We start from the raw sequence: 14,603 nt of genomic DNA, 5'->3' as shown, positions 1-14,603 counted from the left end.
AAAAAAAAGATAAACCTCCATACTGTACCTGTGCCCAGATCAAAAACACCTCGTTGGCAATAAATCAATAAATGTATCCAATCAATGCGTTTATACTGCGATAAATACACCGATCAATCAATGGCGTTAAGAGGCCCGGCCCCCTGACTCCAGTGAGTATAGTTGAGGGCTGGAGGGGCACCTGGTTGCAGGCTCCACAGCTGTGCTCCCGCTACAGTGGTCAGAGTTGGCCAAGTACTTGGGCTTGCTCTCCAATTCAACCCCATGTTATGCTAGTAACCTCTAGTACGTCTAAATCCCCTGTGTTGCCATGAACATCAAGGGATGTCCACCACCAGAGTTTATTAACTGAATTTATATATATTTATACATATATATTGGTATTGGAAAGGGATATTGAGACAGTGAAGGAATTGCATTGTGAGTGACTCCTCTTGGAGAAATCTATTATTCTAATTATCAAAAGGTTTTGCTGCTGTATGTCATTACAAAGCGTCAAACATTCCAGAAGACAGTTAATAATAGGTAATTATTAAGTTGATTTGTGCTCTGCTCCACGACGATTTCCGCCAAGTGATCAGCAGTGTTGGAATATATATATTGAGAGAATCATTTATATTTTACTCGGGTGGTGTTCCCTTTTGGAAGGAAGTCATTTTTCCGCCCCCTTTTTACCCTTTATAATCAGGTTATAAATATCAGAACATCCCATTAGCTCACAACTTTTCTTTTCTTTTATCGGCATAGAAGTAGACAATGTATTCGGCAATCATTGAATATTACGCCTAAAAAAATTGAATATGTGAACAAATCCCTCACCTGGTTGACCCCTCTTATCGGCGGCATTGTGCAGAAAGACAATGCATAACATTAAAGAGAATATTACTTTTCATCGGCCTCCCATTGAAAAGGCGCGTGTTCAATTTCAGCCCATTCTTTTTCCTTCCCGTTTTTAATGACATTGTTGGCGACGTGTAAATCGTGTTTTATAACCAACCAATTACAGCCAATGCCTACTGATAACGCCGGATAAACCGCTACGTTTTAGTGAGGTTTTCAAAAATAAACAAAAGGTTTAGCAATGTATAAAAAAGGGGGGTTGGTACCTTTCCTTTCTGTGAAAGTTCTGGAACAGACCGCCTAAAACTCATAACGTGTGTCCATGAATGGCTGTTATACGCACATACAATCATTTTCTTTCTCCTTTTAATTTTCTCTTTTTTACTCCTGTTGCGATTGCCATTTCATGTCCAGATCTAACCCAGGTCCAGAAATAGTGCTTTATAAATACAATTAATGCTAATAATTAACATGGCAATTATATTCATAAAATGGACTGTGGGTCCCGGTTTACCTTTTTTTCGGCAGTGTGACGCAGTTGTGCCAGTTCCTGTCGCAGGCGGCCCACTTCCTGGTTGGCCTTTTGTAGCTGCTCCTGGATCTGCTGATTCTGCTGACTCTCCTGATTGGTGCTCTGTAGCTGGTCCTGGACCTGCCAGCTCTCCTGGTTGGTGCTCTCTGGGTTGGGGCTCTGAAGCTGGTCCTGGACCTGCAGTTTCTGAGGGCTCTCCTGATTGGTTCTTTGTAGCTGGTCCTGGACCTGATGACTCTCCTTGGTGCTCTGTAGCTGGTCATGGACCGGCTGTCTCTCCTGGCCAAGGCTCCTGCTGAGGTCGCCCACCCTCCACGCAGAGGTCTGGAGAGATAGAGGTACAGTGAGGGAACGATAGAGGTCAAGATAAAGAGAGATTGAGAGAGAGAGGGAGAGCCAGAGGGAGCCAAATAAAATTAGATTTAGATAAAATAAAATAGATAGGCAGAGAGAGAGAAATTAATTTTTCAGTTACACAAAGAAATATGTGCAATTCACCTTCAGTTCTTTCCCCTTCATAAAGCGTTAGATTACATATATATATATATATATATATATATATATATATATATATAAAGATAGCAATTGAGTTAGGGAGTTAAAGCATAGATGAATATGAATTTATTATAATGAATTATTGTTTTATTATTACTCTGAAGTTGGAGAGGGATAAAGAAGGTGAAAGGCCTATTAAGAGAGAGACCGGTATACAGGTAGAGATGGAGTGAATGAAGAAGGTAGCTTCTTCATGTATGAAATAGAGAGAGACATAGATGAAGAGAGTAGAGAGAGCGGGGACGGCAAGATACAGACAGAGATAGAGAGCGAGGGCATTAAACGAATAGAGAGAGAGAGAGAGAGAGAGAGAGAGAGAGAGAGAGAGAGAGAGAGAGAGAGAGAGAGAGAGACTAAGCCGATGGGCAAACAGCAAAAAAAGAGAGAGGGGAGAAACTGAATGGAGAGGAGGAGGAGGAGCAGGAGAGGAGAAGGAGGAGAGACACAAGGAGGAGTGCACATAATAAATGAAGTGTGAGGGCAGTGGCCAGGGGCCCGCCAGTCAATGGGAGCATCGGGGAAGGCTCGGTGCCAGGGCGCTTAGTGATTGAACTGCAGGGCCCATAAAACCCACCAGACTACACATCATAAAACCGTGAGGAAGCTCGCTGGAGGGCCCCGGGCCCTCGAGTGGGTCGTAGGCCCTTTGTCTCCTTGCAGAAAAAGAGAAAAAGGGGAGACGGCCTTTAAAGAGACCGGGCTCCTAGTCCCTGGGAGAGTCCCTTATGGACAAGGACCTTGGTTTAGTAGTGAAGTTCAAAGGAAAGATGATTTTTACATAATTGCTTTGTAATTGTTTTGTTTAATTGCAGAATCAAATTTGAGCTCATTCTCAGCGTAAAGAAATGCAAATGTATTAGTCTCCATCAGTTTTCAAACCCTTTTTATTTGTACAATTTGCAGACAGCGCTGCTATTTTGCCGTTTGAGTGCCACTGCTAGGAAGCTATCTTCATAAGCTATAGGCAGAACAAGTAATAGGCAGTTCAAAAACCCTGACATATTGAACGCATTTGAAACGGGGTACGGGGGGGGGGTGTGGGGGGGGTCGAGGAGGTGGTGTGGTGGAGGAAGAACTCCCGGAGAGAGCGTGAAGAATAGACTTTGAGCTTGAGTCTTCCCCCCGCGAGGCCCCCCCCCCCCCGCCCACCCCCCCCCCCCCGGCCCCCACTGAAACACGAGGAGCAGATGAATGACTGGCTCTGGTCAAGGACACGGCAAATGGGTTAATTTTGAGCCTAAATCACATTGCGACCATGTCTAGTGATGTACCTGGAGGGGCCTGGGGAGAGACAGAAGGAGAAAGGGGAAGGGAAAGGGGGGAGGGAGGGGGGGGGGGGGGGGAGAGCGGGATGGAGAGAGGGGGGAGAGAGAGAGGGGAAGAGGGGGGAGATAGAGACCGAAAGGCCATTTCCATTCATCATGGGTGTGAGTCTTTAATGTTCCCATTCATTACCATTGGACTTGGTGGCAGTGTGTGGGAAGTGTGTGTGTGTGTGTGTGTGTGTGTGTGTGTGTGTGTGTTGTGTGTGTGTGTGTGTGTGTGTGTGTGTGTGTGTGTGTGTGTGTGTGTGTGTGTGTGTGTGTGTGTGTGTGTGTGTGTGTGGTATGTGTGTATAGAGGGAGGTTAGAATAAAGTGAGTTTGGAAGAAGAGTGCTTGCAGTAGAAACAAAACAATCAAATAATCTGCAGGAAAAAAAAAATGAAAAGAACAATAAGGGAGGAAGTTATAACAATAGTACGAAAATGAGATTCATTCTGCATTTGCTGCTTCTCTCTGGTGGTTAAGTGATACTGAAACGAACACGGTTCGTTATTGTACTCTCACCCCCCCCCACCCTCCCCGCTCCTCTATGGTGGTGCTGCGATGGTGGAGACGAGGTATTAAATATGGAGAGAGAGAGAGGGAGGGAGGGGGGGAGGGAACGAGGGAGTGGAGAAGGAGCAGAGGAAGGAGGGATGATTAAGTGTGAAGGAAGTTAAAAATGAGGAGAATTCCCTGACGTACCTGACTGGAGTTGATTTAGAGAGGGAGGTGCTTTTTCTGTTCTCTTCCTCCGCCTAATTTAAGCACCGAACACTTCCTTCACGTGAGTGTGTGTGTGTGTGTGGACATCTTTTGTGCATGTAGAGTGAATTTACATTTGTAAGCACTGAGTGTGTGTGTGTGTGTGTGTGTGTGTGTGTGTGTGTGTGTGTGTGTGTGTGTGTGTGTGTGTGTGTGTGTGTGTGGTGTGTGTGTGTGTGTGTGTGTGTGTGTGTGTGTGTGTGTGTGTGTGTGTGTGTATGTAGTGTGTGAGTGGACATCTTTTGTGCTCAAAGAGTGTATTTACATTTGTAAGTACTGTGTGTGTGTGTGTGTGTGTGTGTGTGTGTGTGTGTGTGTGTGTGTGTGTGTGTGTGTGTGTGTGTGTGTGTCTTTGTGTGTGGGTATGTGTGTGTGCGTGTATTACTGAGGAGTGAATCATTTGCATGTGTTCTTGTGTGTTTGTGACAGTTTATGTGTATATCGTGCACGTGTGGATATGTGTGTGTGTGAGTGTTACTGTGAATAGTGTGCAGAAATGTGTGTGTGTGTGTGTGTGTGTGTGTGTGTGTGTGTGTGTGTGTGTGTGTGTGTGTGTGTGTGTGTGTGTGTGTGTGTGTGTGTGTGTGTGTGTGTGTGTGTGTGTGTGTGTGTGTGTGTGTGTGTGCCGTGTCACACTGCACCTTGTTCTGCAGTGCAGCCAGGCTGTCTGGGAGCTGGGAGTTGTCCAGGGACAGCTGTTGACAGTGTTTCTCCTGCACGGAGAGAGCTCTCTCTATAGACCCCTGAGAGTCTCTGCACTGAGGCACAGCATCCGGCTCCGAGTGTCTGACACGCTGCTTATAGTCACCCACACGCACACACACACACACACACACACACACACACACACACACACACACACACACACACACACACACACACAGATGAAGAGAGAGACGGACATGCAAAAATATCACACATATACAAACAGAAATAAAAATAGGTGAATGATGAATGGGCCTAAAAACACATAGAGACACTCACAAAGAAGCACAACGCAATAATTAAATGCAACAAAGCATCACAAAACTTTTTGAGTACAAACCCACACACAGCGTGTGCGCTCAAAGTAAGTAAATATCAACGTGATGCAAATGTAATCTGCATTATTTGTATAGTCTATGTCTATACTATAAATAACACAATAAATACACTATAAATACCTCAATGTTAACCTGAACTCTGGTTCATACTTTAAAGTTGTCTCATGTGCACCTCAAAACTGACAGCTGCGGTGGGACATGAATGATGTCTTTTGTGCGAGTATTTCATGTCCGCGTTATACCTCATCAAACCTAATTTCAACCCAATCCCTTTCAACTATAATAACGCCCAAAGAAAACACTCTTTGTCCCATTTTTCAAAGAGAGCCTTTCTAATTGACTCCAACCCTTGTTGTGGCTGTTGTTGTTATTGATGTTGTACAGACTTAATGACGCACCCTGATCCTCAACTTAGGTCACACAGCGTTACCCCGTCGCCGTAACAACCTTAATTAACAGACCTTAATTACGCTGGGAGTAATTGTTTGGAGGGAGACAGACGCAGTGTTTTAAAAAGGAAGCAGACAGAAGCTGAACTCCTCACCCCGTGTTTGTTTGTGCATATATATGTGTGTGTACATGTTTGTGTGTGTGTGTGTGTGTGTGTGTGTGTGTGTGTGTGTGTGTGTGTGTGTGTGTGTGTGTGTGTGTGTGTGTGTGCGTCTTTGTGTGTTTGTTTCAGATCCAAAGTCCCCCTTCATTAGCGATGTGTTAAATGAGCCCTGTGTTAGATTACTGAGGAGGTTTCAGAGACAGAACACAGTGACGCACACAGAAAACACACATGTACACACATGTACTAAACACACACACAGGCACGCAAGCACATGCATACACACAAACATGTATACACAAGCACACGAACATGTACACTCACACACACACACACACACACACACAAAAACACACATACACACACGTGCACACACAGGCACGCACACACAAACACACAGGCCCGCATGCACACACACACACATCGACACAGACACACACAGACACACAAACACACACACACACACACATATTTGCACAGCGGAATACTCCACAGACTGGAAGACTTGTGATTAGTCACATAAATGTAAACACACGCACACGAACATCCAAACAGTGGTTACCTGCAGCCCGCTGTCCTGCCCCGTCTGGGCGTGTCTCCCCGGGTCTCCGCCCGCTAACAGCAGCCTGCGGCGGGTCTGGAGCGCCGCTGCCTCGGCTCCGACCCTCCAGCCCTCTCCCTCCGCCTTCCCGCGCCAATCCTCCAGACGCACAATCTGGGGAAATGTACAATCATAAAGTATTAAGGAGGCCATATCACTGGTCATTTTCTGCCGTCGACTGGTCTACTCTACTGCTCGATGTGTGTGCGTGTGCGTGTGTGTGCGTGTGTGTGTGTGCGTGTGTGGGGGAGGGGGTGTGTGGGTTGGTGCGTGTCGCTAAAGGAGGGAATTGCATGAGATAAACCGTAAAGTATCGGAGCGGGTCCAATTTGGTGTTCAATACTGAATGTTCCGCTGATATTAGTAAAGGTTCCGGCGGTAATAGTGTCAGTTTGACAAAAAAAATAAACCGAGGCCATAATGCGTAAAAAATGTCAGCATGTCAAACGGCAGAAATTGAAGAACAGGCCGGCAAAGGTCAGCATAAATATTACGACAATGATGTGATACGAGTGCTGTTTTGTGTTCGGCCAGCGACACCGGGTTTCATGCAAAGCACAACACTGTAGATTTGAGATGCCAGGACAGAGTGCTATCTTATCAACACAGGGGGGGGCGTAAAAAAACACACATCTCCGTCTTCCGAGTTGTGTTAAACATTACTTAGATCTACACCTTTCTTATAAGAAATGTCCCTCTGTTAACAAATCAGGGCGCAAAATGTTCTCGCATGCTGTATGTGAAACGCAGACAAGTTTGGTCTCAGTGCAGCGCACTCCGAGCCTTATACCACACCTTGATCTCATGAACCCGACATATATTTGAATTGTTCCGTAGGGCTAAGCTATGCTTTTCATGTCGAGCCAAAGGGACGGATCTGATAGTCGGTGACCGACTGTTGACTCCCCAATATGAGCAGAGCGTCACAGAGCATAAGAAAGAAGAAAGAGGGACTTAGCCGGGCTGGAAGATAGTTGAGTGAGGGTCTGTATATGTTATTGCTCAGGAAAACAAGTCCAAATGATTATTTCCCGGAGAAAGGCATGTGTAAAAGCTAAACAGATAAGACCAAGTGCCTGCGGGTCTAGACAATGGAGACAAACATTGTCCCCTGAATCCTGTGCAGACCGTTGGCCTGACACACAAACACACAATAACACACACACACGCACATACATCCGCATAAACAATCCTATACATAAACCTAACCAAAGAGAGCGCTTCAAGACAGGGCCGGCTGAGAGTAAAGTGCCGTTACACTGATCAACCCGTTTCGCTGCTGGATTAAAAGTCTCACTCTCATTCGTATTCAACCCTGTCTCTCAGCCCTGGCACCCTGCGTCTTCTTGGTCACCGGCAGCAGGATAAGTCGCCCACATCATTCCCACGACCCCCGCAGGGGTTCATGTTGGCGTTAAGACTCGGAAGTCAAAAGATTCAAACCGTATTATATTATATCATAATTAATACATTGGATTCCCCCTGTGAATTGCGATAGGTATAAACTTGGTTCCTCCGACTACGAATGCAACCACCAACGGAGATGATTAAAACTTTTTCGCCCATTTGGGTCGCAGCGAGTCTCCATCTTTCGGTGGGGGGTGCAAGCTAAAGAAAGAAATTAAAGAAGGGGGACGGGAAAGAGAAAAGATTAAATTCAAGATCTTATTTCAAATGAGTGCTTAAGCCCCCAACCTTTATATTAGCAGAGCCCCTATTGAGAGAGAGAGAGAGAGAGAGAGAGAGAGAGAGAGAGAGAGAGAGAGAGAGAGAGAGAGAGAGAGAGAGAGAGAGAGAGAGAAGAGAAAGTGAGAGAGACCTCAATCTGATCAAGTCTCATTACTTTAGCAATCAAAGTTTCGCTCCTTGTGCATCCCTACCCCCCCCCCTCCCTTCCTCCTCTCTCCATTTATTTCATTTTATTCATTTCAGCCGTCCTGCGTGCCGGCTACTCTGCTGAGGAGGTGAAAAAGGGACAGAGGAGAGAAAAGGCTTGCGTAAATCCTTGATTGGACTATCCCCTGTCGTGGCTTACCAGTAAAAACTTAACGTTTCAGGACAAAGAAAAGGAAGGGTTGAGAGGAGGGCGAGAGAGAACCGGATAGACTGTGGTGAAAGAGAAGAGAAGAGAGTGAGAGTGAGAGTGAGAGAGAGAGAGAGAGAGAGATGAAGAGAGAATGAGAGAGAAAGGACGTCTCCTGGAGTTATGGAGGGCAGAGCGAGAGCGGGAGGACGAGAGACGGCAAGAAGGTGGCTAATATAATTGAATTAAAAAAGATTGAGAAGGACGATTTCTAAGCAGGTGGGAGTGCAGGGTGATAGAGAGAGATAGAGAAAGAGAGCGAGCGAGGGAGATAGACAGAGGGTGAGCGGGCGAGATATTAACTTCTAATAAAAGAGAGATTAGAAAGTGGCTGGGAGTGGGGCCTCTGTCTTTACCTGTGGGAGAAGCAGCCCCCACATAACCTTTCACTGAGATGCTCGCCATTATATTGGATCCTCGCACTCTACCTCACACGTAATGCCCACCCGCTGCACACACACACACACACACACACACACACACACACACACACACACACACACACACACACACACACACAGACGCACACACACACAAACCTAGGATGACCAGAGGAACACAAACGCACACACATGCAGACAAACTAACGCACACAAACACCCATACCCGCACACAGACACCTTTTCTCGCACACAAGCACACACACAGTGTATATACGTGACCAGAAAGCACACATACTAAAACAAACAGGCACAAACTCAGCCACAGCACGCAATACTTATAACGAGACACCCCCACCCAACACACACACACACAGGCACACATACAGGCACAGTGTGACAGCAATGCATTATCAGCTCACTTTCAACCATTCAGGCAGTCATCAGATAATGAAGACATAGCTCTTTGGGAAGCGGCGCTATACAGACAATTAATTAACTAATTGCTCTAACGAGCTTTTTAATGCCAGGCTGCTCGTTGGCAGCCAGTGTGAATACATTATCGGGAGCTAATTCAATTAAACATATGTCGTTTTCACAGCTGCCTCTTTCGCTGGCGATGCAGTGCCTGCACAAATAAACAAATAGACAGGCACGCAGCCACGCACACGCGCACACAGACGCGCACGCACACGCACCCATACCCACACACACAAATCGCACAGGTGTTGCTTATTTGACTCTGATGTCTTTTCTCGGCAGAACCTTGGCACTGGATCAAGTTCATAATGACATGCAGATCAAGTGGCCTGCACGCACGTACGTGCCTGTGCGCGTGTGTGTGTGTGTGTGTGTGTGTGTGTGTGTGAGTGTGTGTTTTATGGCCACACGTATCCACCACGAGTGCCAGCGGCCCCGGCGGGGACTTGTACCTCAATTTGAATGAACAGCGCAGCTCAATAAGCTCATTGGTAATCTGGATAATTGAAAGGATATGAAATAAGTGTTTCATTTCAGCGTCAGGGTAGGAAAGCGATACCAGTGAAATTGGCGGTGAAAATGTCATTGAGTTTGTGTGAATGTGTGTGTCTTCGCGTGCTTGTGGGTGAGTGTGTGTTCGCACACAGAATCCGCCCTTTTAATGATTCTAATACCAGATTCTTTCTTTTTATTATTATTTATTATCAATATGTTCCTTTTCGTAGATAGATATATGTATGTGTAGCTCTGCCTTGTAGGGAGTGTGATACTTTTATATCCCAGACATCCGAAGATTCTGGTATAAGAGACATTTTTAAATGGGAGGCCTTGCAAAAAAAGGGAAATAAATAAAAAAAGACTGCATAAAATATATAAAATCTTTAGTGACATTGACACGTCTCATTGTCCCAGTACAACCATTTCACCGCCTCGATTTTCAAACAAGGAATCCAGTTGAATGATTTTACAGGGTTTAGGGTTGTTGTTTTTTAAACCAGGCTAAACTGGCTGGCCCATATGTCGTCATCTTCCCCTCAACTCTTCCCTCGGTTGAATTATGCTCTTTTCTCCGTCGCAACCGCTCACACGAGGCACTTAGCTCCCCCTCTTCAAATATGCCATTTTGGCCCCTGCCTGGAACACAATCAAAGACGCTCCCGCTACTTTCTCCGGTGACTCCCTACCACTGTCGGGAAGGGCACGACACGGCAGCCATTTTGTTGAATTGTAGATTCCTCTGTTATTCTCCGGCAAAGAGAACAGAACAGGTAAAGTTGATTCAGAACACAACTTACCCAACAAGGTAAGTTTGTGGGATTGCTGCCGATGCTCATAGGGAATAACTTTTATGTGTATGGATTGAGAATGTTTACACTGTTCTCTCATTACCAGAAATAATTGATTTGATTAATATATGTTTACATGGACTCTAGTAACCCTGATGAGAGGGGGAAACGGAAGCACAGAAACACAGGGAACAGACAAAGAGAAAAATACCATATTTTGAAAGGTTGTGCAGTTGAATAGTAAGGCAATCCCAGCCCAAATTATTATCAACTGTAATTAAATTTGAGGAATGAAATGTGGCCCAAAAAAATTATCCAATCTGGCGTTTGTGTGCATTTGCTCCAGATGTACTGTATAAACGGCAGCAAATTGCTAAGTACAGACAGACGCAGACTTAGTTAAAGACTCAGAAGTCTCCAGTGACGAGGATAAGTGAAATGAGCGAAATGATTCTGGCGGTGACAGATAATGAAACCTCAAGCCGGGCTGGTCCCACCCGGTTGGTTTTTTCTTCTCTTTAAGAATAATTTCACACTTTGTTATGATTAGATCTGATTCCTCAAGGCTCTTTTTTTTTTCTTCTTTGTACGTGCTAATTACTGCTGCTAAAGAAATCCTGTGATCTAGTTTCTCTGAAAGTACGACGGACACTGATGGGGTTTCTTATCCCTGCTGCAAAGCGGGCCTCTGCACCTGCTGATGGCACGCACGCACACACCTACGCGCATGCAAACACACACACAAACAAATACACAAAGTAACTTAACTTTGGATTCATATATATAGAATGCATATCTCTCCCCCACGAAAACACTATGTTCTGTGTGTCTTCTCTTGTACCCAAATACATGTGTGTGTGTGTGTGTGTGTGTGTGTGTGTGTGTGTGTGTGTGTGTGTGTGTGTGTGTGTGTGTGTGTGTGTGTGTGTGTGTGTGCAGTCATTTAGCAAAGACTGAGGACAGCGTGTGGTGCTAGCACCTAGCTGGCCGCTAATAGGCTAAGTAAAGTGCTGAGGTCGTGGTTAGCAAAATTTCCATTGAGATGATGAAACTGATTAATTTCCCCTTCTTCTTCATGCTCCTCCCCCAGCTCCACATCTATATGTCCATTCTCCCCCCCCCCCCCCCCCACTCTCCCTCCCCCCACCACCCCCCAACGCCTTCAGCTACTGCTGAATATTAAGTCAGTTCCTCTTTTTTGTGTAATTTCCAGATAACCAGGGTTCGTTTTTCATCCCATGTGACACAGCCGTGACATGTAGCGTAGCAGCCTATATATATTAAAGATGGCCGACGTGAATGATTGCCCTGGTTATCTTTTTTTCATTTACCGCCTGTGTGTGTGTTCCCCGGTGCGACTATATGCATGGCTAAATCATGACCAGCCTGTGTGTGTGTGTCTGTGTGTGTGTGTGCTTGCGTGTGTGATACAAATAAGATCTTTCTCTTCAGAGTGAGAGGTGCTTGTTCCAGACGTAGGCAAACAGCACACGTAGACACGACCATCTAATCACGCTGTTAATGGCGCGTGTGTGTTTTGTGTGCTCCGTGTTTCCCTGTTCACTTTCCAGGGAATGTATCCGCACGTGTGCGTGTGTTTCTGTCGTATGGTCATACATTTTTGGGGATTTTTTATTTGTGTTTTAGCAGAGCTAATTGAGGCGCAGTAGGAGCGAGCTAAAAGGAAACGTAGCGAGGTCAACCTGATGGAAATGGTTTAGCGGAAGAACTGAAAAGCATAGAGAAATAACGACTGATATATTATTACCATGTTTCACTTATGAAAGATGAAACATACATATTCTCTTTTGGCATGCGCTTAATACTTGGACCGTTCTATGTGAAGTACTACAGCTTTAATTGGGCTACGTTATGACTCGCATCGTGGTCAAATATGCTAGTTTACCGCACAAACAGTATTGTGTGCTGTGGCTTCCAAACAGCGTTTCACGGCTACTCTTGACGTTAGGTGGGTTTACATAGATGTTAATTCTCGGTATCGAACAGTTAGCTGACAGCCGAGGAGGATGCCGGTGGAATTCTACCGACACCACGTGCACCACAAATAGTAGATGCATATAGACGCTCGACTAAATAGCGCTTTAGTCTGCGAGTGTCAAGTGAGACCCTACTGTATATATTTATTCATGTTAAAGAATTAATAGATTAATTTCTCTGTTTAACCCCCCCTTATTGGATGCATTCCTGAAGAGCGTTGACAAAATAATCCCCATAAGTTTTACTATGCTTACCCAATACGCAACACCACCATACAGGTGCACACGGTCCTATAAAACATATAATAACCTTTTTCTTTAATCTCTATCTTTCTCTAACACCTGAACACCCACCTCGGGCTCACACACACACGCGCGCACACACGCACACGCACACACACACACACACACACACACACACACACACACAAAACGACAGAGACACACACACATAGTCACACACATACACACACGCAGATAGTCACAAGGCTGTTATCCCATTCCCAGGAGTGAGGCAGTCAGTGGAGTGTTGAAGTGTGAGATAGAGTTGCGCCCCCAGCCGTGGCCGGCGCCCATGCAGCCATGCTAAGGACACCCGACGCGGACGCCAGGCCAGACTGCATAGCAGGGCCATTATGGCGGCCATACATTACCATGGCCACGCACGCAGCCCGCGTACATGCTGCCGTACACGCAAACGATGACACGTGACACAGGGGACATGTGCGCACACACGCGCACACACACACACACACATCCACGGAGACACACCAGACCCACAAGCCCATGCAGACCCGCACACGACACACACACACACAAGCATTCACGCAGACACACATACACCCACAGACACACACACACGTGAGCCCGCGAAGACCCAAACACACACACACACACACACACGCACACAAAAGCGCAGACCCACATGCACAGGCGCATGCGCTCGCACAGACACACACAGTGTCATCACTCAATGTCCCAGCTGCAAATGAAATCTCATTTTCCCTAACAATCTGAGTAGGCCATTCTAAAATAACCCTCCCCGCCCACCTCCCCTCCTCCCCTCACCGACCCATTCTGTGTCTTCACTAAATCAAATCCTATTTTGTTTTCAACCAATCCTCGAAAATATGCTTATCCACGTCGGCCATGGAAGAAAAAAAAACACCCCATCAAACACACACTCACTTGAACTCATTTTTTGCGGACGCACACACACACACACACACACACACACACACAATACAAAGTACACATGATGATGTGTTCGTATGTGTGTATGTCTGCTTCAGTGTGTGTATTTTATCTAATTTATTTATCATTCGTTGAATTTGGGAGCTTGTGCTTCACAAAAGGAGGCAAAGACAGGGGTACACACACACACACACACACACACACACACACACACACACACACACACACACACACACACACACACACACACACACACACACACACACACACACACACACACACACACACACACACAGAGAGAGACAGACACGTGCTTGTATGTAAAGTACATGCATATAATGCAGGGTTTTTCACAATAAAATGCTACCATAGCTGTACCATTGTGCAATCCTTAATGGTTGCTATATAAGACGAGATTGCTGTTACAATAACCAGAAAAGGGAAAGTGTGAAAATAAGCACCAGCCACTCAGTATCTCACTCTTGTTGACCTAAACACACACACACACACACACACACACACACACACACACACACACACACACACACACACACACACACACACACACACACACACACACACACACACACACACACACACACACACACACACACGGTAAAATTTTACCATCACCTTTCAAAGCTTTGACTGCCCGACGTGGCATCACTATTTATTTCCTTCCACTATGAATAAAGATATCGATGCATTCATATATATGTACTTCCCCATCACCTCCGTCCCTGTGTTTTCATAGTGCATTGGCTGTGCATTCATATCACTGTATTACTCCGAATCACCTTTTTCGCAGTAGCCTGGAACCTCGCCCAGGAAACAGGAGAAGTGGAAACAGTGATTTGGAAAAATGAGGGCAATAAAAAAAAAAAACACGCACACACACACACACAATGGGGATGAATGGAGCGATGTGATATAAGGTAATATGCTAACCCAATCAGCAGGCTGCTGTTTGCAGACACTATAATCAACATAT

General features: G+C 45.6%; 1 protein-coding gene across 1 annotated transcript in view; it reads right to left on the bottom strand.

Annotated features, from left to right (window-relative positions):
- LOC130377277 (trichohyalin-like) overlaps window positions 1-14,603 on the bottom strand; it is a 69,627-nt gene that overhangs the window by 15,623 nt on the left and 39,401 nt on the right. The window contains exons 6-8 of the mRNA XM_056584318.1: window positions 6,154-6,306; window positions 4,637-4,789; window positions 1,355-1,696 (exon numbers count right to left, since the gene is read on the bottom strand). Of these exons, the coding sequence (XP_056440293.1) occupies window positions 1,355-1,696; window positions 4,637-4,789; window positions 6,154-6,306 (648 nt within the window). The remainder of the gene's footprint in view (window positions 1-1,354; window positions 1,697-4,636; window positions 4,790-6,153; window positions 6,307-14,603) is intronic.

The sequence above is a fragment of the Gadus chalcogrammus genome, chromosome 23, assembly GCF_026213295.1.
Source record: "Gadus chalcogrammus isolate NIFS_2021 chromosome 23, NIFS_Gcha_1.0, whole genome shotgun sequence".
NCBI lineage: Eukaryota > Metazoa > Chordata > Actinopteri > Gadiformes > Gadidae > Gadus > Gadus chalcogrammus.
Note: the sequence above shows the minus strand (reverse complement) of the source record. Positions and strands in the feature narration are given on the sequence as shown.